Source organism: Pyrgilauda ruficollis, unplaced genomic scaffold, assembly GCF_017590135.1.
Source record: "Pyrgilauda ruficollis isolate IOZ18807 unplaced genomic scaffold, ASM1759013v1 scaffold79, whole genome shotgun sequence".
NCBI lineage: Eukaryota > Metazoa > Chordata > Aves > Passeriformes > Passeridae > Pyrgilauda > Pyrgilauda ruficollis.
Window position 1 is genome coordinate 2,501,111 of NW_024529821.1, and position 24,465 is coordinate 2,525,575.

A 24,465-nucleotide genomic window follows, 5' to 3' on the forward strand; every position below is an offset into this window, starting at 1 on the left:
CTCTCTTGGATTGACTGTGCTGTTATATAATGCTGTCAAGTGAAAATCAGGTCAAGTACCTCGTTAGGGCTTCCACACTAAGTTTTCCTGCCAAGTTCTGTGCAACACTGGTTTTGGGTTTAAAGCCACATCTGTGTTTTTGGGTTTAAAGCCACATCTGTGTTTTTGGGTTTAAAGCCACATCTGTGTTTTTGGGTTTAAAGCCACATCTGTGTCACTGCAACGTGAGCTAATTTGAAAGTGTAACGCCCAAGCAGGACCTCAGTAGCCTGTTGATAGTGGGTGCAAGCAACACTTGTCCAAGCTCAGAAGCTGATGTAGGATCGCTGACAAGATCACTGAGAAGCCAAGCAGCAGCCATGGCACAGGCATTGAGCAGCTGTTAACCCCTACCTTTCAGCTGTGCTGTGTGTGAAGGGCATCTCCTGCTGTACAGCCTCCAGAAAGCAGAGGAGGAGCTTCTGGTAAGGATGGAATATGCATGTCTCAAACAATGTCTAATTCTGGATAAAGCTATCAAAAGCATTGCTTCCAGCCAGAAGAGGCCTCAGTTTGGTCCCCAAGGTGGCAGTCAGCCATGGCCCTGCAGTCCCCTGAGGGCTTGCCAGGGGTCACTAAAGGAAGCCCTTTTGTGATGTTTTACCAGCCCAGGGGAAGAGCCCAGGCAGTATCAGTGGCACAGAGCAGGAGCTGAAATTCTAATTGGTGATGACTGAACAAGAATGATTTAACCATTGTATGGAAAATCCACAGGTTGTAACTGCACGAACATTTCAAACGTAGAGTGGAAGGCAATCAATCCTGGCTCCAACGCAAACGAGAGCTCCAACTGTGCTTCTATAGATTGTGCTCTGCAGCAGCCTGCACGGATGTGAGAGATGCTGTTGCACAATCTATGACCCTGAACAGTCCTGCGTTACCGTGTTCTCCTGGCTGAAGGTTTAACCCTCTGCAAGAGCAGCTGAGCTCTGTGCATCAGGGCAAGACACATTTGTTCATGCTCCCTGGGCAGAATTTGAAAGATTACATGGCTTATCTCACCAATTACTACCAACCACCACAGCACAAGCAGTAGCAAACATTGAGCATTCATGAGCACACCGTGGGCCAATAACTTTGAAAAGTTCAACACATTAATTTACCACATTTCATCACCACACAGGAAGAAATAGTCAGGAGGAAACATTCTACAACCCACTAGAAGGCAGATTTCTTAACTCTTCCTCGCAAATTCTCACTTATATTTAGCAGTCATCCCCATTAGTTACAATTTTGAGAGAGAATGGATCCACATTCCACAAAGAGCAATTTCTGTTCTCCACTCTCACCTAAAGATGAGATTTGATTTTGATTATTAACGTGCTTGAACTACATTAGCTGGGAGGATGTGAGCTTTGCATCCTTGTAGCACTTCCACTGCAGTTTCATGTGGGAGCTTTGTGTGTTTGTAGCTAGAGGATTCAAACTCTTTAATGTGCATTTGCACTCCTATCAGCTGAGTATCAGTTCAGCCTCCCAGAGGAGAAGGAACATGTGTATTAAGGCTCAGTATCAGCATTTCACCTTCCTGATTGCACCACCTCCAGCAAAAGCTGTCTTCATCTCATGAGTGTGTTCAGCAGAGAAGCCCTGAGAGGACACCACACCCAGCACGGGTATGGGTGGCAGGTCCCACTCTCAGCAGGTAATTCCTTCATATCAGATATCCAGTTACCTTAGCAGTTTAAAAAGGCTCCTGAAGTTGGATGGCTCATTTCTCTCCCAGTGAAAGCTCATTTATACACAGCTGTGTCACCTCACAGAGTCAGGCCTTTCATCCCTGCTATATTTTTGTCTAGCCCAGGCGGATTTCTGAATTGTTTGTGTTCTCACCCAGTGAAGGACTGAAGTGATCAGGGCATACCAGGGAGTCCAGGATCACATCAGTAACTTTGAGTATTCAGCTTCATAAAGGCTGGGGCCACTTATGACTTAATGATATGAAGTAGTACAGGTAACTATAAAGTGATAAATATTCAGGGAAAAAATGCAACTGGAACCTTTTAATTGATCATTACTTTTTCTCTCTGCAAAATTCTACTTCAGCACAATTTATATATAGATTCACAGCAACAAACTGGTCAGGCTCTCAATTTTTTTACTCTAAAACCATGCAAGACAAATACTCCACAGTGGGAATATTTACACTACTATTGTCACTGTTTCAATTCCCTAATTAAATTGCAGACAAAAAACCCCAACCCATCAAACTACTTTTTTTTAATTCTGTGAATTCTTTTCAGAAATTCTGAAGGAGTTATCCTGAAAAGACCCTTTTCTGAATTTCCTGGCTCAAAATTTGATTCATTCATTTTTAGTTTGGTTAAGGATGATTAAACTATTCACTGTTTTAAAAAGAAAAACAACAAATTCACAAAAGCATAAAGAACTTTCTCTCAAGCCACAATATATAATTTCTTTTAATTACATCAAATGTTGGTTTAAATTAATTGAGTATAATAGGTATCTCAGATGAGCACTTTACAAAGATTACACTATAGTCTATGAACTATCCACACGCACAAATTAAAATATATCTTTTTAAAGCCTATTAACACCACTACTTTGAACAGTGTTTCTGTTCTTTCCTCTTCTCCAGGAAAGCTTTGCTAGGCACCCTTCCCTTTCTCAGCCTCTCTCCCCACTGTTCCCCCCTGCCTTCTTCCTGATTTTTGAACCATCCTGGCAGTGGGGACCATTTTTGCAAACTGCTGCAGAGGCAGCTCCCTCCACAGAGCTGGGCAGCCACGGACATCACCAACGCTGCTCACAGGCTTCAGGTCAGGGCCTAATTATCGGGAATTGGCATCCAAGAGGTGTCCCATGAAACCTGACAAAAAGTGCCTCAAGTTTTCAGCGACAGACTGTACCTGAGTCATTGTGATGCTTGCATCACCACTTCTGCTTTTCACTTGGCTCTTTCAGGACTGTGCTAGCTAATGCTTTTTGGCTGTCACACAGGTTTTTTTTTCCTTTCTGGCTTTCATATTGAGGCCATCTTGGTTGTTCAGAACACCAAGAGGTTTTTTCCATAAGGAAAAAGATGAAATCCATAAAAGATGATAAACCAGTCTGAATTTTCTGTGGACAATGTTTTTAGACTTGGATTCTACATCTAACCTCAAAGAAATCTGTGTTTGGTTGGCTAAACTGAAATATGATATCTTACATAAATACTTAGAGGTATCACTCTCTTCAATGGGAGTAACAGATACATCTGAAAATGGATTTTGCCATCCAACTTTAGGAGCTCAGATTGAGAATTTTGGTCCTAATGTTTGCTGCAACCTTAGATTTGGGTCCAATCCACCTGGCAGTGTCCCTTTAAACAGGAGCTTCCCCACAGCTGCGTTCTCTGGTTCTGAGATGTTTTAGGATGCTTTTCATATACTACAGTTTCTGAAGGTCAGTGCGTACACATCTTAAGACACAGTGATTAGACAGTGTATGGAACTACTTGGCAGTATTTAGCTGGTACAGTTTCTTGTGGAAACAACAGAATTCCAAAATACACCACACTGAATGCTTATGGGTTATTACAAGCAAAAATCCCAAGACACCGGGAATTAAAAAGCGGAGTTCAACAAAGGAACACTGATATCATCGGTTGATATGAACAAAGGTGTGCCAAGTCTTCCTTCTCTGCTTTTTCAAGTGGAGAAATAAACTGGGAAATGAAGCAGAAGGAAAGAAAGATTAAAAAAAAAAAGACAAACCCAGGAGTTATTACAGTTTCTGTTGTGCTTTATCTCACAGCAGTGTGTGGTGTCAGAGGACTGCAAACATCCTTAGCCCATCTTAGCTAAAGGAGCGTGATGTGTCTGGCACACAGTATTCCTTCCTGGCAGACACGGGCATGCTCCTCCTGTGTCCAAGGGAATTTGGAGGGGAAACTGGAGTAGAAAGCAGGGGAGACTGTGGCGCAGAAGGCAGAAAGGGCAGGCACTGACAGTGACGTTAGCTGCTGTCCCCAGCCCCAGCAAAGCCGTGTGCTGTACTGCATCCTCCTGCAGGCAGCACCCACGGCCGCTGGCTGCTGTGAGGGATGGCTCAGTTTGTCTGCACCCACAGCCAGCCCCGTGGAGGGCATGGCCTGGTTCCCACTCAAATCAGACTGGAAAATCCATGCAGGCCTTGTCTAACAGCTCTTGGATGCTTGATGTCTATGGCATTTAAACATATACTTGAAAGCTACTGTAAATAAACAGCATTGAATTAAATATACAAGGTCCTTCCTGAAGCTGCAACCTTTAGGCACTTATCACAGAGGAATCAAATAGACTGGGAAAATAATTTGAACAACAGTACACTCAAATCTCACTGACCTGGTACTGGATCTCACTGTGGTGAGCCGCGGCCTGGGTTGAAAAATGTGACACTCATGTTTGTGATTAAATACCCTAAACTCAACTTAACCCATGTCAAACCTGCACTGGCTTTTTATTATTTTTTTTTTTTTTTTTTTTTTAATTTAGCAGAACAGACCTTCAGCATTTTAAACCAGGAGTGAAACAATGTTCTTACTTATATATGTTTCAGCCTAAACTTCCATGGAGGAGATATGAGCTATCTTGATCACTGTTTACTTTCTTAAAACTCACATAATGCTCACTGAGGAACACCCAGCAATTAGTTCTGTGGCTGCACATCTTCTTTTGTCTGGTTGCTGCACAAGGCCTGGTCTTTCTCTTGAGTACTCAGTTAATATAGTTAAATTAATATCTAACCATTTCCCATTCTTGCTGTATCAGTGTTATGAAACCCTGGAATTATTCTGGGTCACTCTGGTGCCAGCATTCATAAGGCTAATAAACTGTCACATGTATCTCATTCCTTTTAGTCATGTTTACAGGTGATCCTGCAAGCTTTCTTTACAGGAGCAACAGAGGAAAATGGAAACATGCTGAGTGTCAGGCATGTAACTTGAGAGCTGGGAATTAGCTCACATCCACAGTCTGGCCTTCTGGTGAATCTCTTCTGGGTTACTACCTGCTTTGTGTATCTGAAGAAATCTCCCTTTCAGGAGTTAATGCCATATTACAGTTATGTCACCTAACAGCTGTTGCTAACACAGGGTTACATAAATGAAATGTTCAGTTCCTGTCATTACAAGGTCCCTGAGTCCCAACCAGCACGACTGCTATTATTCATTCATAGCTAACTTCCCACAACAACTGAGTGGAACGAGATGATCTTTTGAGAAAAGAAGTCAGTGAGACTTTGGGCCATCTTTTAACAACATTTGGGCATTTGAGGTGCAAAATGATCTTCAGAAACACTGACATCTCAAAATCTAGCTGATATGGTAGAAACCAGGCACCTACACACTTTTAAAAAATTCATCAGATGCCTGTTTGCCTGTGTGCCTTCACCCTCTTTTTATAGGCATGAGGTATTTCAGGAATTACTGTTCTTAGTAGAAAACACTGGGACTGTGGCAGTCATCATACTGAAAGGAAGATCTCTGAGACTGCATAAAAATTTATTTAAAACATAAAAAGGGAGAGCTTTTAATCCTAGGGAAAGTTATGTAACATGCTAATGTTAAAAACATTAAATGTCAACAAATTCTGCCAATATGTGTCCAGGGAGTTTGCAGTAATGCTCGCTATAAAAGCATATCACTAGAAGGGAAATTTCACAAATTAATCAGTTTAAATATTTTATATCCATTTTTTGTTGCTTTGTTTTTTAATGTATCAGCCATTCTTCAGTCACAAGCTATTGAGATCATAAATAAAAGAGAAAATTAATTACTCACTTATAATTATAATGAGAATGACTGCACATACTACACCGAGGATGATCATCATCTGTAAAAAGAGAAGATATAAGAAAGAAAGAGAAAGTCAGGTTTTCATGTGAGAGACATTAACCCCTCAATTTTTTTGCTTTTACTTAGTGACTCATTCCTCACACTTTTAACTCTTGTAAAGACTTACTGCGACAGACTTGCTAAGGCCCCAGATTTATTGCTAGTTTTCAAATCAACAATGGACAGAGCCTCTTGTTAAAGCTGGCCAGTTTGTCACCAACCTCAACCATTCCCAGCAGCAAAGAAAAACCAATTTCCAAAGTAAAACAGCTCCCGTGGCTGGGTTCACACGTGGCCAGGTACCACTTTACACCAGAGTCACCTCATCCCTTCTCCCCACGTTCTGAAGTCAGTGAGGAGGCAGCTGGAGCTGCCAAAGCCCAGCAGCTGTTTGTGCTGCTGCTGGTGAGATAGGAAGCCCAAGTTAGCCAGGACAGTCACCAGGACAGTCGCCAGGACAATCGCCAGCAGGTTCTCCTGGAAACAGCTCAGTGCAAAGGAGGAGGCTGCTCCCCCAGGCAGAGGCAGCTGTGCACAGCCCACAGCAGCAGGGAGCTGCCTCAGAGCCCCCTGAGACTCCCTGGAAGCTGATGAGCCCTCCAGGGAGGCTGCAGTCCAGTTGCCATTATTACCCCAGTGAGCAGAAAGAATGAAAAACCACAAACGTGGGCATGTCAAATCAAGGCCTTCATTCCTCCTAACACAAGGACAGAGCCAGCCATTGGTTTGCAGGAGATTATTTTTTAATTTCTTCCCTCTCTTTGCAGAGTTGGGAGCCAGAGGAAGGACAGGGGGATTGTTTGCCAGGAGAAAGCAGGAAGGGATGATGAGGAAAGGAGAGTGAGGGCAGGTTTGAAGGCCTAGGTAGTGCAGGTCACTGTGGTGACTGCAGTCACATGGGTGAACCTAGCTCAAAATCTGTGCTTGTAGCTCCCAAAAGCCCTGCTTCCTGCACTTCTAGACATATCAGTTGAGCAACAGCTAAAAGAGGTCCAGAGGACCTGCTCAGCTGAATTTCTGATGTCGATCCTTTTATTTCTGGAGTGTTTTTACATGTAGTTTACCCAGAATATTGTGTCTTGCTTTACATTTCATAGCACTGTGGATTGAAGAGACAAAGCAGACAAGAGGCTAGTGAGGGATACATGTGGAGTTCCCCCTTGGGAGCCACTGGTTTTATTTGGGTGGACATTAGTGGTCAGCAGGAAAGTTGGTGTTGAGAAATGGAAATGAAGCTGAACTTTTGGCACATGGTGGTGGTGCATGAGCAGGAAGAAGCAAAGACACGAGTCTTAGAAGAGTAAGAGGAGATGAAGTTTTTGGGTCCAAAATCCACAAATGCTGGAGAAGGTCTGAAAAAGCAAAGTAGTGAGGTTCACTCTGCTCTTGGGAAAGGATTAGACTTTGGAGACAGCAGAGAACGCAGCTGATTGATCAGAGTCCTGCTCTGTCCTAACCAGCCCCTCTTCATAAGAGACTGTCATTTTCTCCCTTCTCACAGCAGTTTGCAGAACCCAGTTTTGGGTATTTTTTATGGTTTACCATCCTGAAGAAAAATCAAATCAATGATTCCCACAAGGAAAAAGCTTCTCTTCCCCCACTGCTAGAATTCACTGCATCTGATCAGGTTTTGTAGTTCCTACAGAGAACTGACACGAATTGACATGGAATGCTTTCCCATCCCTATCTGAAGGCACTGGGGAAGCATCAGAAATTGTATCTACGTTTTATATACTGCAGAAATTATGGGTTCTGGTAAAGATCAAAGTTGCTTGACTTCTGGAGCCTCGAGGTCAAGGCACCTCTTTCTCACCTTGACGAGAAGAGATGACTCAGAGGTGCCATCCTGCAGGCAAAGTCCCACTAAATGCAAGTGAAAGCAATTCCTGCCACGAAGTGATTCCGAACAAGGATTTATATTCCTTACCTTGCAATTTTTCCACCAGTATTTCCTCTTCAGCTTGGCTGCACTGGTCTCAAACTGTGAGGCACCTGCTTGCAACGCATCTGCCCGGTTGTCGAGCTCAGACAGCTTCTGGTCCCTTTCCAGCACCTTGTCCACGTTCATCCTCATGATGTCCACCACCTGTGAAGGCACAGACACACCTGAGACCCCTCCCACAGCAAAGCTGAGGGGTCCATCTGGTCACACCCTGGAGTGTCACACCTCATCCTAAACCCAGCTGTGGGAATGAGAAAAACTGAGACTGCCACAGACACAGGAGGGTTTGATCTGCAGTCCTAGGAGAAGCTTGGATTGATGTGAAAATGAAGTGCACAGACATTAGGCAGGAAAATAATAAATTTATGTTTTTACAGTTGTAAGTAAGAATATGCCTTAAGTAAGTGAGAAACTGCATTTGATAAGACGGTGAAGGATTTACAGTGTAGGGGTGTGGTTGTATAGAGCAGCTAAGAGTTTAGAGGTTATAATAGAAGCATTTGTGTGCATGTGAGACAGACCCCCATGGGTAAAAGTAACCACAGTGCAGCAAAATTAAGTAAAGGTGATAGGTTAGAAAAGCAAAATAAACTTTATGGCAACTGTCCATTGGATCAGAAAGTTCTATATTGCTTTGTAATGAAGAACTTGTGACCACTTTGAGCTATGGCTGTATACTTGCTCCTCTAAAATCTGCCAGCCTCTAAGACTGATGTTTATCTGAGCAATAAATCGTTCTCAGCCCCAGAATAGTCCCCTCATTAAAAGCAGTGACAGTGACACCCAGCCTTTTGCCATGTGGTGTGTGATGGCATTCCCTGGGCACTGCCTCCAAACCCCAGCTGTGGAAACGCCTCAGTGAGCTACACACTGCTGGATGCCCTTCAAGGCAGAAAATAAAGAGACCTCATGAAACACCACAGTCAGTTTCATTACAGTTTTTGATTTCTTTTATACAGATACAAAAACCTGATGAAGATCTCTACAGCACAATTTGACATCACTAAGAACAAGCCATTATTTTCCTTCCACATTTAATACCTTCCTTACCTGAAGCAGAGAAAGCAGACAGATAAAGGCCACTCTAAAGGGAACTGTATGCATTTCCTTACCAAAGCGTTTCCTCATTCTGCAGATCACTTGGACAAGATGACATCTCAGCCATGACCTGAAGTCCTGCTTGGGAGTGGAGGAGGAGAACGTTTCACCTGAGCAAATTCAGCCCAAAGAGCAGCAGAGAGCTCAGGCTCATTGCACAGCCAGGACACAACAGGCAGGGGCTGTTCATGCATTTATTTTGTACATTGTCCAAGGTGAAATTCCTCTTCTAGCAAGCCAATAACTAAGTGGGAATCCTGCAGAAAGTCACCACTAACGCAAATGTCAGACAGTGTCACGATCTCTGTAAAGTTGTGTCCAATTTTTCTAGCAGCAAATGAGGCTGATGGTCTGTTAATTCTCCTACTCTATAATTCTATGTTATACCTATTTAATAAAATTTAACTATTACCTGCAAAAATCCAGAATTATTTAAAGGATACATTATTCAAATCCAGCGAGAGGAAATTGGTAGTGAAAGAATCTTTAACTACCAATTAGTAGAAGGTACTAATTGGCAGAAGGGCTCAAAAGATTTGTTTCACTTGTCTACCAAACCTAAACGAAAATGAAACATTTAGGTCAATCCAAATTTTCTTACTTTCTTTTCCAAACCAAAAAACTTCCAAGCACTTAACTTCATATAAAACAATGCTAATTTTTTTTAATTATTAATTTCTCAGCGAGTAATTGGCCGAATTTTATCTTGCTACAATGATTTGTAGTGAAAATGATAAACTATTTGAAAATGCTGAAACCAAATATTATTTTCCTACCCATTCTCTTAGTTTTTTTGGGGTTTTGCTCAGAGTTTTTTGTTTGTTTGTGAGCTTGTTTGCTTGTTTTTTGGGGTTTTTTTGTTTGTTTCATTTTCATTGGTTGGTTGGTTTTTAGTTGTTTTTTTTGTGCGTGTTTCTGGGGGGTTTTGGGTTGTTTTGGTTTGGTTTTTTTAGCTTGTTTTTGTTTTTTTGTTTTTTTTTTTTTTTTTTGGGGGGGGGTGGGTTTTTTTTAGTTTCGCTGGGGTTTTTTTATTTGTTTGATATTTGTTTTTTTAAAGATTAGTTTTGGTTTTTTGTTTCGTGTTTGTTTCCCCAGAACTACTTACTGAATCTAACCTGCCCGCAGCGAGCACTTGCCCAGGCGAGATTTCATTTTTGTCGAACAGATCTATGTCTGCCGGGGCCTTACAAAACAAGGCCGACGGCGTCCGCAGGAACCGGGGCGGCCCCACAGAGCGGCGGCCCCACAGAAGGCCGGCCCCACAGAGGAGCGGCCCCACAGAGGAGCGGCCCCACACAGGGGCGGCCCCACAGAGGGGCGGTCCCACAGAGCGGCGGCCCCACAGAGCGGCCGGAGCGCGCGCGGGCAGCGGCGCAGGCGCAGAGCAGCGGCCGGGCCCAGCCCCGCGCGGCCGGGCTCTGCTGCCCCCTGCGGGCCGCGCCCGGAGAAACCAGCCGGGAGCCGGGACAGGGCCGGGCACGGCTCGGGGAGAGCCACGCGTGAGCGATAAAAGGCGTTTTACTGCGGTGTTTAATGAGTATCTTTGTGGTAGTGGTGCCTCAGGATTTTAGCTTTTCTGTTTTTCAGATCCTGTACTGCGTTAGCGCACAACTCCAACTCCACAGCCTGTCAGCTGCTGCTCTCCCTTCTATTCAGACACAGCAATTCCTCTCCAGGCCTGAAACTCAAGGACACCTCACTGCCTCAGGCCCCAAAAAGTACAAACAAAAGTGAATTGGGGATAAATGACTTCATTACCTGAAGCTGTAATTGGAGGATTAACCCTTGATATGTAAGTGGATCAAACTTAAAATTGTCTGAAAAACTGGTGCCCATTGTCCACCTTGGGTGCAGCCTCTGGGAGGCTGTGACTGCCCAAGGTGTAACTATTGGATGTTACACTTTATTCTCTGAATGCTGTCTGGCCTCTGTTCCAGGTAGCCCCTCCAAGGCATCAGTACAACAATTCATCAAGGTGCAATGTGCCAAAATGCACACACACAGCAGATCATGCATATAAATGTATAGACCTTGCAAATTAGCATATCTAACAAAGATGCCTCAATGAGAGGCTTAAATGAATGGCCTGACATCTCCCTATTCTAAAGTATTCCCCCTCAGAGGGGCTTAATTTTTGTTTATAAGATATGTTTCAGAGGGGCCCTTGGTATCTTGAGATAGCATGAGGCTTTCCAGTCCCCAGCTGTAAGGCTTTTAAGATGTTTGGCCTTCTGGCCTAGCAAAACACCAGGATTATGTTAAGATGCTAAGTTAAAAAAATTACAAATATACATGTTAAGGGTATTAAGAACATATAAACGTATATAAAAAGAAAAATTAAAAAAAACCATCATGGCATCATGACCCATGGATTTTCATGGGTCTGAGTGAACAGAGTCAGAATACAGAGTATCTTAAACACAAAGCAGGGGTTCACTACCCTCACTGATGCCATCTCTACTGATCTACTTGAAGAGCCCTATGTATCTGACAGGCATCACTCATTTTAAGATAATAAAAGGCAATTTTTGTCATTTTTTAGGGACAGCTACTTTTGCTGCCATTCACATAAACAATTACAGGACCTTCATGATGTAACATGTTCAGGACAAGAAGTTTATTTCATTATTCTGACCAAAGACAAAAGTTAAAATGTAACATTTCTTCCCCACTGGAAGAGGAAATAAAGATAGAACCTAGTCTAGACATTTCTGCAGCCAGAGGATGTTGTGAACACATCTGAGCACCAACAATGGGAAGAACAGAAGGTCACTGTTCCCGATTTTCAATAAAGAAAAGCTTCTCAAAAAGACAAAGCCCATTTTGACAGGTGCATTTAACTCATCTTAAGAAATGCATTTCTGTTGGTTATTTTGAGGTCTTCTCTACTGTCTTTAAAGCATGCCCAAAGCTTTTGAAAATAGAGGCCTTTAGGCATGGAAGTACATATTTTTCTAATGTGTATTTTATCAAATTGGCATTTAAGAATCACACAAGCTCTGTGCACTTCAGCACAGACAGTAAGCAATGAGTTGCTTCAGCCTTTGGAGGGGTTTACGATATTCTTTCCTCAGTAGCCAGCACACAAATGCACAGAGCAGGTGTGTGAGGATGCCACAGGTGCTGCTTGCTGTCCTCCTGGTACACCCAGGGCAGTGGCGTGCCCACTATTCCCATTCCCAGAGCAGCTGCAGGGACCCTGGCAGTACAAGAATTTAAGAAGCCAAGCTGAAACAGGCACATGGTCCCCCAAGATCAAGAAAAGAGTGGGGATTTGTTAAAGATGCTGCTATGACATCATGTGTGGGTGCCTTTCTTTGGGAATAAATTGGGATGATTAATCAATAGAGCTCTTGCTAATGAACGCCGCCCTCTGTGGCTCAGTTCCGCTGGTTTTAATCTATCTGGGAGAAGCTGACAGTCTTCTGTCTCTGTGAAGCAGTCTGAGAAATTAGCATCTAACCTTTAGGAGTGCCGAACGCACTAAAGGGCTGCTTCCACTATGACATCTCCTCCTAAGCAGGCTGGCTGGGAGGAATTCCTGAACTGGCAGCAATGCCCACATTTAATCTGCGGAGCTGTTCCTGGTGCAGGGATGTTTATATGCAGGATCTCTCTTCACTGTCTGCCTCCTCTGATAAATGCCATGTCCTGGACCCAGAGCCTTCAGATGAGCAGGAGCTGCACAAGGGGGAACCAAGCAGAGCGGCACCTTGTGCTGAGCACTCACCTCGTCCACCTGGGCTTGTGTCTGCTGCAGCCGCTTGTTGCTGGACACGTTGGTGGCAGGGGGGGGCCCTGCAGCCCCTGCAGCCCCTGTGGGACCCTGGGCAGACGCTGGAACAGACCTAGGGCAGAACAGAGAACCCGAGTGACCAAACCATCTTGACTTGTTCACGACCCCTTTTCTGGAACTCGTGAAAAGCACCCTTCTCTTCAAAGAACTTTTGAAGTTTCAAAGTACCTTCTTCTTCTTCAAAGACCTTTTCCATTGTTTCAATCCCTGTTTTCCATTCCTGGATCACAACCTTACTGTTCCATTCTGTCAGACAATACTATTTTCCGACCCAGAGATGAGGCAACTGAGAGGGATTTTAAACACTTTTATTCCATTTTCAGTCTCATGGGAAGGGTGAGACAATATAGATGTTACAATTCATGCCACCACAATCAGAAGCCAACTATTTTTAAATTACAAAACACTACAAGCCTTTCTTGGCCTGTCAGCTTCTAGCCACACCATGCTGTAGATGCCTTAAAGCCAATAATTTAAAATTACCCCTCATGGGTCCCACTACAATGCATCTTTCATAGTTCTATTTCTCCAAAGTATCCAGTCTTTTTTGTAAGGCCATCCTTTGAAACTTGTTTCTAGTTCCATTTCTCTTTCAACAATTTCTGTCCTATTCTATGGCATTTCTAAGTCAGCATTTCTTATCTCAAGGTTTGTATACAGAGGCATGCTATGTGAGCCTTCTGTCAAGTTTTGAAAATTTTCTACAATTCTACTGCTCACAACATTCCTTCTCATACCACAATCAGTTTTTACACTATTTATTGATTGGACTTTATCAAACTCTTCCACCTCCCTTGCTGCATTTTTAAATGGCAAACAATTCAGATTATCTACCCTAAGTTAGGCCAAGGCCAAACTGATCACAGGCCTGACTAGCAGGGTAGAACTTATGTCCCACCAAGGAAACCCACTGTGCTCTGCGTACTGTGTGTTACTGAGATATATAATATATAGTACTATTATATTATGTATTATATATCTCATTATACAAGATAGATAATAAAGGAGATGGACTGTGACCCCCTCAGTGTGCTGAGTGAAGCACTGCCCTGCTCCTCGTGTTTGCACCTCACGAAGCAAAGAGAAAGAAAGAAACAATCAGAAGCAGGAGGAGATCACATCCATCACAAACAGGAGAGAGGAGAACGAAACAGAGGAGGAAGTGGGGGTGAGAACTGCACACAGCAAGGGGTCAGTCATCTCTGGCACCAGCAAAGCTGCCCCTCTGCAGTCCTGGTCCCCGAAGCCCCACCAGGGCAGCTGCAGCACATCCACAGCCCCTGCAGGAGTCCTGGCAGCACTGCTGTGAGCAGAGCCCTGACCTGCTGCACAGCAGCTCCTCACCTTCAGCACTGCCTTTCTCCAGCCTGCTCTGGAACAAAGCGCAAGACAGAGCGTCCTGAAAACCCAACAGCAGACCTGCTCTGCCTCAGAGTGAGAGTTTCTGCAGGCAAATCATCCCCACCAGCCTGAGCAGGGTCCCTGAGCCTCAGCCAGTCATCCCTCACACCCACTCTCTACCCTGTGAAACCTACTCTTCCAAGGGACCCCTCTCACTGCTCCCCACAGGGAAACAAAACCTTCCTCAAGCTGCAGAGGAAATCCCTGAGCATGTGAACTGAAAAATATCACAAATCCCACTCATGCATTACCAATGCCTTCCCACAGTGACAGACGGAGAGAACACAGTGTTTCTCTGTGAATCATTCCCCTCTACATCCTGGGCTCTGATTAATGCTGCTGGAATTATGGCCTCATTAATACACTGTCAAAATGCCTGGGGGCACTGAAGTTAGCTCCCCAAAGGTGCCTTCAGCTGCAAACTTCAGTTTGACAGCTTTGCCTGAGGGCTGAGGTCCCTGTGGACAGCACTGGCCCCCAGAAGCTCCCGGACCTGCAGCACTGCTGTGGCTCACACCTCACTCTTCAGCTGGGGGTGGCAATGTCATTAGCAAGCCTGAGCTGAAAGAGCAGAAATTGAACCATCCTACTTGCTCGTCCTTTGAGGACCTCAAGGCCACTACTACAGACACTAAAAACAGAGGCTGCTGCCACCTGCCAAGGAAGCACTCCATCGATGGCCACGGGCCAGCATCCCAACAGGATTTATTCTGAGTCGTCACAAAGGATCAGAATCTGACTATAATGTACATCACACACAACTCAAAACAAGATCTCCCTGGGGCATCAACAGCCTCAAAGGAGATCCTGGTACAACAACAGAGCTAAAATTAAAATTGTAAAACTTCTTTGCAGTTAAGGAAGTAAACAGGCATTTTCCCAATCAACAAAACCAGATTTTTTTTTCCTGTGGAAACACTATGTCACTACTACAAACATCAGGAGAGCTCCTCTCTTGAGTTATGCACTGTTGGAATCCCAGAGACTACAGAAGAGGAGTATGTGAGAAGAGTTTTCCCCTGCCACATGTTTTGCTATAAGCAGAGCTCATAAATTCAGTGAAGTTCTTGGTCAGAGCTACGAGATAACTCCAGATTTGGAGCTCTGCCATGCACCTTTTCTGCCTGGTAATTCTCATCTTCTTTCTGCAGCTCCCAACCTGTCCTTAAAATGACTTGACATACAGTAGACACTTTCAAGGTTGTTCTCTTCCAGCATTCTTGCTGCCATCTAATTTGGTTTCAGCTGCATTTTCTGGGGCTTCTCTGCTCCCTGCACAAGGCAGGACATGATGGGAAGGATGGGTGTTTTTACACTTGCCCTGACATCCAGCAGGAGTTACTGCAACCACCAAAGAGAGGTGACAATCTTTATACTCAGGCACAGCAAGCTCATAATTAGCATACTTAATTAATGACCTAAAATCTAATCCAAGCTTTCTGGTAAAGAAGGGAGCTGCAGGCCTGCATCACTTGAAAGCACAGACATTCTCTGCGATATCACAGAGCAAAAATTCTGGAATTGAAGTCCAGCCTACATTTACATCATTCTTCCTGTGTTTACATAATTCTTCTATTATTGCCTCTGTACCATGTCTTATCAGCTTATAATTTCTCAGAAGTGTTATTCAAAGAAATTTATGCAAAAATATTAGCTCTATGTTGTAGAAGCTTCCTTTTGAAATACATGAAGCATCACAACTTTAAAATATAATTTCTCATGGTCTGGCATGATTTTGGGGAACTACAAAGAACGCAAAATCCATATAAAAGCTCCATCATTAGACCCCTAGCCATCAGACTTGTGTACTTTTTTTTAGGAAAAGAAAAAAAGTCGCCATTGGTGCTGAGAACTGCCATTCCCAAGAACAAGTCAAATTAATTTTGAAAGAGGAACAAAATTCTGTTATTGTTGGTGAAAAATGGTACAAATCCCTAGCAAATACTCTGAAATGGCAGCCACCCTGTGCCATCAGAGCACCAGGCAGATTTGGATCAGGCAGCACAGAAGCAGCCCAGCAGACCGAAAGCACTGCAGGCTCTGTGTTTGCAGCCACCTTGGAAGAAAGGTCCGGGGACTTTCTGAGTGATTCAGCAAAATGGTCTCAGCTGACTCAGACATCCTCAGCTCTCCCAGTTGGGCCTGAAACTGGTGGGTCAAATTCACGACTGAGAGATTTGTCATCTCACTGAGATGTTTTGGAAGCAACTTCCAGTTTAGATCTGACAGTCAAAGGCAGCTGCAACTCTTAACTGAAAGAGAATTGGAGATATCCAGTGTTACTGTTTTGCATTTCAGCACTGGCTGAAAAAGCACTAAGTATGATTGTGTGTCTAATATTTTGGGAAACCATCTGACACACACTTTCATTTTTGTTCATATGTGTGAGCTACACAGCAGAATTTTTTCCCTTAGTCAGGCTAGGGAAGGGAGAGGCAAATACCAGGAGGATGCCAGGCCACCACTGTGCCTTGGTACGGTTGACGTGAGGACCTCCAAGGCTGCTTTCAGCATCTTCTTTTACTTTCAGCATCTTCTTTACTTTTACAAAGTGCTTTTCAAAGCCTCCAACTACAGGACCTAATCCCTTCAAAGGCTTTATCCTCACAACACTACTCCAAGCTAAGGGAAGCTGTTATCCCACACATGGCTGGGAACAGGTACAGCGGGATGAAGGGGCTTCTCCACGGCACAGAAAGGCTGGGGCAGAGCAGCCCAGCTCTTCACTGTCCTCCTCCTGCTCCTGCCCAACTCTGACTCCAGTCAGAGCTCACAACCTATTTCTAGCAGCAGGAGTTATTTTCTATTTAAACAGCGAGAGACACAGCTGAAGCTGTGCACATGGGAAGTGAGAATCACCTCAGACAGCTTCAGGGGGTGTCAGCTGGCAGAGCTCAGGGGAGGGGCAGGGAGTGTGCATCATTGCAGCAGATCTGATTCATGATCCCTACCAAAAATGAAAGGAATTTTTGAAGAACCCCAGTCTGAGTCCTCTTTCCTCAAACCCTTTCCCTGTTGTTCAAATAAAACAAAATTGCACTGCCTCTCTTCCCTTTTTCCCTTTTAATTTTTGTTTTGTTTTGTTTTTGTTTTTTACTGTTCAGGTATGATATTTGTGTAGTACATATTTACTGCTGTAACTTACACATATTTAAGACACTTTTTCCACGTGGACCCCTTCAAAAGGCACCCGCCCATCTGGGCTTTGCTGTGGGAGCAGTCTGACAGTCTGTGTTTTCAAAGGCATTTGGAAAATACACCACAAACACCCCTTTGTTTAACTGCAAAGTAAATCAGAACTCTGCCATAGCTTTGTACTCTTGAGATTTAACTCTAAAACAATTATTAAAATTAGCTACAAATGCACATTTATACACTATTTTAGTGCATGTCAGTGAAGATTCTGGCCCAAGGAGCAGCTGCAGAAACAAACCCATCTCACATTGTCCCTGGTGCAGGGAATGTTCATCTGGGAATTGGGATGCACTGGGAAGCTTTGAGGCACGAGGGTCTCTAAGGGAATAAAGGAGCTCAGTAGCCCTGGGGGTTTGCTGTTAGTTTTGGGCTTGCCTTGTTTATTCCCACACAGTAACAGCTAAACCAATTTTTCCACTGATAGTTTGCAGGGAGGGACTTGTACTGACTGTGCCTGGAGATTTCTGCATCCTGGAGGAATTTGCAGGTTTCCAGTTTTGTGGCAATCTGATGTGTTAATCCCACATGGGATTTTATTTCTGCATGAGCTCAGTTTAGCCAAGCCTAGCTGGAAAAGGTTTTTTACCAATCAGAGGGGCCATGTGAGGTTCGGCACAACCCTAACAAAACCCAGTCTGAGAAACAGAGCAGACTCAAATTCTGTGCTCCTCTATTCAGGTGTTACTGCAACCAGAGAGCCCAGTGAAGGCAGGAATGATGCATCTGACTCCATGTTCTCAGAAGGCTAATTTATTACTTTATTATGCTATATTATATTAAAGAATACTATACTATACTAAAGAGAATAGAAAAGATACTTACAGATGGCTAAAAATATAATAATGAAACTCGTGACTCTCTCCAGAGCCCTGACACAGCCTGGCCCTGACTGGCCACAGAGTGAAAACAACTCACAGCAGAATCCAATGGAACAACCACCTGTGGGTAAACAATCTCCAAACACATTCCACATGAGCACAGCACAGGAGAAGCAAATGAGATAAGAATTGTTCTCCTTTTCTCTGAAGCCTCTCACTGCTTTTCAGCTTCCCAAGAGAAAAACCCTGGGCGAAGGAATTTTTTCAGAGAATGTAAATGCCACAAGGTGTCACCTCTCAAAGGATTGATATATAAAGTCCTTAAGATTTTAAGATTCTGAGCCTTCAGACTCAAGTCCTGAGCTGAACAAACTTAACAACAGCATGGGCCCACCACAGTTGTGGGAGGACAGTCATGTTTCTCCTTGTGTCCAGAAAAGAGACATTAATTATCCACCCCAGCACTTGCCACCAATTTGTTTTTGCTTGTTTTCCCAGAGTGAAATGGGATAGTGTCAAAAATGGCAGGTCCTGTTACTCTTTGAAAACCACACACGAATTCTGTCACTAAAGGGGCAGAGACACTTGTAGCACCCCCATAAAATTAAGTGTTCTTCAGGTTCTCGTTCCTCTTACAAGCAGGTAATGATGTTCTCTGCCTGCAGGGTGAGAGGGCTCTCCAAAAAACAGCTCTGGCTGGAGACCATCACCTCCCACTTCTGAGATGCTCTCAGTGGGGTAATTTGCTTTTCAGCTCAGCTGCCCACTAACTGTATTCCAGATTTCTAGCTCATCTTTCCCCCCACCCCAGTTACTAACCAGCCTATTTTAATAAGCTAGGTTTATCCTTGTTTTCATTCTACTCATCTCACTTCTGCAGGGGAACCAAAAAAAGCTGCTCAATGGGAGTAAAGAAAGCCATATCATAAAACTGGTTAGGCTGGGGAGGTAACAGCTGACTGACAGAGGAATATCACTGCTGGGCTAGTGGCCATCTGCAGACTGTGGCTGCAGGGATTTCCAGACTACAGAAAGATATTTTCAGCCCTCTGAGATCTCTAGAATTAGCCCCCAACAAGAGCAAAGAGGCTCCCTTCACTTCCAAGGGAAGCATCAATGGATGAACAGAAATTTGCTCTTCATTGTCCTTTTTTTCTATCTGAGCCCTTCAGTATTCAGTAAAAATGTGACTATTGACAAGTAAATAGCTACAAACTTAGACTAATTCCATTCCAGGACTACTAAGTTTCAAATTATTCCTCATGCTATCTGCAATAACTGTGTAATGAGTGATAGTGAATTGGTGGTAGAACAAAACCCCAGGTATAAATGAATTAGCATTCGAGATATCTTCATTTTGGGAAGAAAGTTCTGCTTTGAACACAGCTCTGTTCTCAAATGTGCTTTTCATGTAGTACCAACAATATTCTACAAGGACTCTCCCTTATTACCAAATATTTACTCTGATCACCAGCCAAAGGATAATACTCTGCATTTAATGTCCTGGGAACACATTTAATTAAATATTCCCACTAGTTTATTATGACTGCATTAACCATCTGATGCATTAAATATGCACACAGAGGAAAAGGAGAGGAACCCTAAGACATCATCTTTAATTTGATAAACATTTGTTAGGTTAGTAATGACCAACTGATTTATCTTCTTCAGTATCTTCTACTCAAGCCAAATGAATGCTGCTTACTAACTTTAAGGACTAGAGGAAATTTTGATCTACAGTGATATTTTAAAGAACATTCTTTCATCATTTTAAGCCCTTGGATTTACATACCTGCATCTTGAAAATTTTTTCATAAACACTGTTTGCTATCTGTGTTATGGCTGTGAGATTCTTGTGTTGCCTTTCCTACCAAGAACAGAGAAATATTTTTGTCCCATCTTCATTTCTAACATCTGTAATGTCGTATTAATTTAGAAACACTTCAATTTCTGGACACTTTGCTGCTGGATACAATAACAAGGCAGCTCTCAATCTCTGTCCACATGGTTCAGCAGTACAGAATTAATGCAGGTTACTGATGGGGAACTTTTAAGCCATGCCTTTAGACCCCACTTGAGCAGTCCCATCTTCACATCTGCAGATTTATGCACTTACATGCAGAGCACTGAAAAAAGCCCAAACCAGCTCTAAAGTAAATCTCCTTTTGTGGTAATTTCCACAGACTGACCTCTGACTTCAGCCAATTTTAGTCCCATGCTATGTGATTTTTCTTAGAAAAGGATTAATTCTCATTGGCTGGTACAAAACTAATTGTAATTTTTATACTAAATGAGATTTAGTTTCATTAGAGAATGAAAGCAAATACAGGTGTAAGCAATAATAACAAATCTTTCTCTTAATACTTACACAGATATTAACATTATATTGTAAGGAGAGACAAATGTAATTCATGGTTTTCTACATTTTGCTTGTTTAAATTTATAATTTGCTTAATTTGCATCAGGCTGCATTCAGATAGAAATTTGTTTAGTAAAACATATGGAAAATCACTTCTGTGATATGTTCATAACAGTGAATGACTAAAATCTATCTTCAGTGCAATGTCTACAGAGAAGAGCACCAAAACACTGTATTGCACTAAAGTCAGCTTTCAGAAGGAAGTGTTATCTCCAGTTCCTAGGTAGTACTGATTGCACCTTCTATTAATTCTTACAAGGTTTCAGAATTGGCAGGTTTCAGGCTCCTGTAATAATTTCTCTTCACCAGCTGAAAGAATACAAACTTCTTTTTTTTTTCTTTTTTAATTTTTTAATGCTTTTCATTTTGTTAACTTGGAGTTATCTGGATGAAGATGTGGGCTAAAGGCAATAAAACTGGCACAAAGATCAGGTCTGTGATCTAATTTTCTCTCAAAATGGTTACTATTCCAATACAGATGACATCTAGTGTATGTAAATGAACACACAGTTACAAAAAACCCCCAGAATTTTCTTTTACCAAAGTTCCTTGTGCTCCATTGACCCCATCAGTTTTGTTAGTGTGGTTCATTTGAGCTGAAGTGGCCCTTAAATCCCTTTGGTGCTTCAGCACCTCCAGCTCTGTCCTGCACACTGAGGTTGCACCCCTGGCAAAAGAACTCAAACACTGAACATTACAGGAAGAGGTGCACTTTTCTCCCTAGAAAAGTTTATTACAGGAATTTTAGTTTATAAATAGGAAAGTGCTTTTACTGGGCATAAGAAGACACAACCCCCCTCAGCTAGAGTGACAAAACCCCAACAAAGCAAAACAAAAGATTTGGAAGAGAGGTCAAATCCTGGATAACACTGGATAAATACAAGTAAAATAAATAAGTAAAATAAATAAATAAATCCTGGATAACACAAAGCCTTTCTTTTCCTTGCCCTAAGTTACTGATGTGAAATTAGGGAAAGAAAAAGCTGATTGCAAACACCCAACGTTGGATTAAAGCATAAATCACCAAAGCAGAGCAGGCTGCGAGAGAGAGGAAGCCTAACAGAACAAAGCTTTACTCAGAGCCTTGGTGAGACACATCTGAAACAAAGCAAGAATAAAACAATAAATGAGTCACTGTCATTGCTGCCATTTCTTACTGGAAGCTGAGAAATGCAATCTGCCTCGATAACAAACTATAGGGCAAAGACATAAATAGCAAACATGTTGCTAGAGAAACGTTTCCAAAATTCAAAACTCTAAAGCTGGAGCAGATTTGAAGAAGCCCAGGGAGGCTGAACACCCTGGTGTGGACTGGCAGACATTCCAGACTCACAAAGCTGGAAGGAGAAGCTCCAGAGCAGTCCCAGAGGACACAGCTCGGCTCTAAGCACAGCTGTGTGTCACTTGTACAGTGACAGGTGTCACAGGTGTCACCTCTACAGTGACAGGTGTTACCTGCACAGTGACAGGTGTCACAGGTGTCACCTGCATAGTGACAGGTGTTACAGGTGTTACCTGCACAGTGACAGGTGTTACCTGCACAGTGACAGGTGTCACAGGTGTCACCTGCATAGTGACAGGTGTCACAGGTGTCACCTGCACAGTGACAGGTGTTACCTGCACAGTGACAGGTGTCACAGGTGTCACCTGCATAGTGACAGGTGTTACAGGTGTTACCTGCACAATGACAGGTGTCACAGGTGTCACCTCTACAGTGACAGGTGTCACAGGTGTCACCCATACAGTAACAGGGGTCACAGGTGTCACCTGTACAGTGACAGGTGTCACAGGTGTCATCTGTAAAATGACAGGTGTCACAGGTGTCCCCTGTACGGTGATAGGTGTTACCTGCACAGTGACAGGTGTCGCAGGTGCCCACTGTACAGTGACAGGTGTTACAGATGTCACCTGTAAACTGACAGATGTCACAGGTGTTACCCATACAGTAACAGGTGTCACAGGTGTCACCTGTATAGTGACACGTGTCACAGGTATCCCCTGTACGGTGACAGATGTTACCTGTACAGTGACAAGTGTCACAGGTGTCCCCTGTACAGTGACAGGTGTTACCTGTACAGTGACGAGTGTCACAGGTGTCACCTGTAAAATGACAGGTGTTACCTGTACAGTGATGGGTGTCACAGGTGTCACCTGTACAATGACAGGTGTCACAGGTGTCACTGCACAGTGACAGGTGTCACCTGTACAGTGACAGGTGTTTCCTGCACAGTGACAGGTGTCACAGGTGTCACTGCACAGTGACAGGTGTCACAGGTGTTTGTCCCCTGCAAAGCTCCCGTCTCTGATGTGTCCCCAGGCTGCTCAGCCCTGTGCCTGTCGCGCAGAGCAGTGAGGGCATTCCCCGTTTCCAGCTCCCAAGGAGTGCCAGGCGCAGCTGGCAGGGCAGGCTCGGCTCAGCACCCCCTGCAGCCAGGGAAAAGTGAACCCTGACACAGCCAGGAAGGCTCTCAAAGCAGTGCTGAGCTTGATAAGCTTTCCTTGCTTTTAAGCAATGTTTTCTTAAGAGTGAAGGATCTGTCTTTTAAGAGATTCAGCTTAAAACCCAGGAGGCTTTGGGGCTTCCCATTTTCCTGCACATCACTTCCCAGCATTGCTGATTTAGAACTAAATTTTAGAATAAAAGAATTTTAGAATTTCTGCATTTTAAAAGTCAGTCAACTCTTAACATGGTTTTTGTTTGTTTGTTTTTAAAGTCCCAGAAACAACAAAACAGCTGAAAGAAAGTCACAATTCCATCAGCAGTGAAGAGTTTTTCTAGCCTAAGTATTTGCCACTGCTCTTCAGTGGCAGTTTCATCACAGCTAAACTTCACAGGGTAATTACCACCTCTACTTATATTAAAGCTTAATTATCAGGAGGCTTGTTAAGTTTAAATCTTGTCTAACTACTTGGCCAAGAAAACTGCAGTGAATATTTTATCCCACCTATTCATTACTTAAACAGCAGTCTGTGCAAGTGTCAGAGAACAGCACAGGGATCTGTACAGAGAGCCAAACTCTCACCCTCATTTCTCCCTAAATGTCATATCTTCAGTTCCTGAAGAGCTTCCATGAAGCACAGCTATAATTTACAAGTGCCTATCACAGGGGCTGCACCTTCCCACAGTGTTATATTCACACACAATGTCCCTTCTTCCTAGTTTCAACATCCATCAATACCTAAAACTGGATTTCATTTAACCAACGAAATACGTTAAAGCAATAAAGGGTAACTTCTCATTTCAAGTTCACATTGAATTAAAAAAACCTCTCCAAAACAACAGAATGTTTTGAATAAAACTAAGCCAGAGCTTTAAAGACCTTTTAAAAAAAGATTTTTGAGATTATTTGGCCAAATAAATAGCATTAAAACTAATGTAAATTCATTAAATACAGAAAATTATGAACTTTATTGAAACTTCAAATATGCAAAATAAGATTGGTCTATAACATTACAGCCACCTCTCCTGAACTCCCCATCCTCATGGGATCCCCCAGAGCCTTGTGGTTTCTCCTTAGGCTAAGCTCCCACCTTTATTTTACCATCTCTCTTGCCCTCCAACTCTGATTTTTTAATGATCCCCTTTGCTTTACACAGAGACCACGTTTAAATCCCGTTTCCAGAACCCTGGGGTGGTTTCTGGAGCTAACAGGCACACTCTGTGGATCAATGCTGTGAACATCTGCAAAATGCCGCAGTCCAGAAACCGAACTTCAATTCTGCTTTTCTTCCCCAGTACATCTACAAACACCTTCTAATTCAGCAGAGACACTTTACTCTGGTTGTATCTTTCAGGTTTGTTACATTGCAGACTCTGCCTTTTGCTATTTGTGAAAATGCCCAAACATTTTCATGCCTGAAAATCCCCAGTGAGTTGCAGCATCGCAAGCCCTTGGGGCTCTCCGGGTAAATGGAAAGGGTCTCCTCCCTGACTGCTGAGAG

The 24,465-nt window shown here is 43.3% G+C and overlaps 1 protein-coding gene across 1 annotated transcript in view; it reads right to left on the minus strand.

Annotated features, from left to right (window-relative positions):
• Positions 1–3,599: 3,599 nt before the first annotated feature.
• Positions 3,600–24,465, minus strand: part of LOC121363978 (vesicle-associated membrane protein 2-like) — a 45,756-nt gene continuing 24,890 nt past the window's right edge. The window contains 6 exon segments of the mRNA XM_041486785.1: positions 3,600–3,706; positions 5,801–5,852; positions 7,782–7,940; positions 12,625–12,742; positions 15,929–15,951; positions 15,953–16,037. Coding sequence (XP_041342719.1) covers positions 3,690–3,706; positions 5,801–5,852; positions 7,782–7,940; positions 12,625–12,742; positions 15,929–15,951; positions 15,953–16,037 — 454 coding nt within the window. The 3' untranslated portion in view covers positions 3,600–3,689.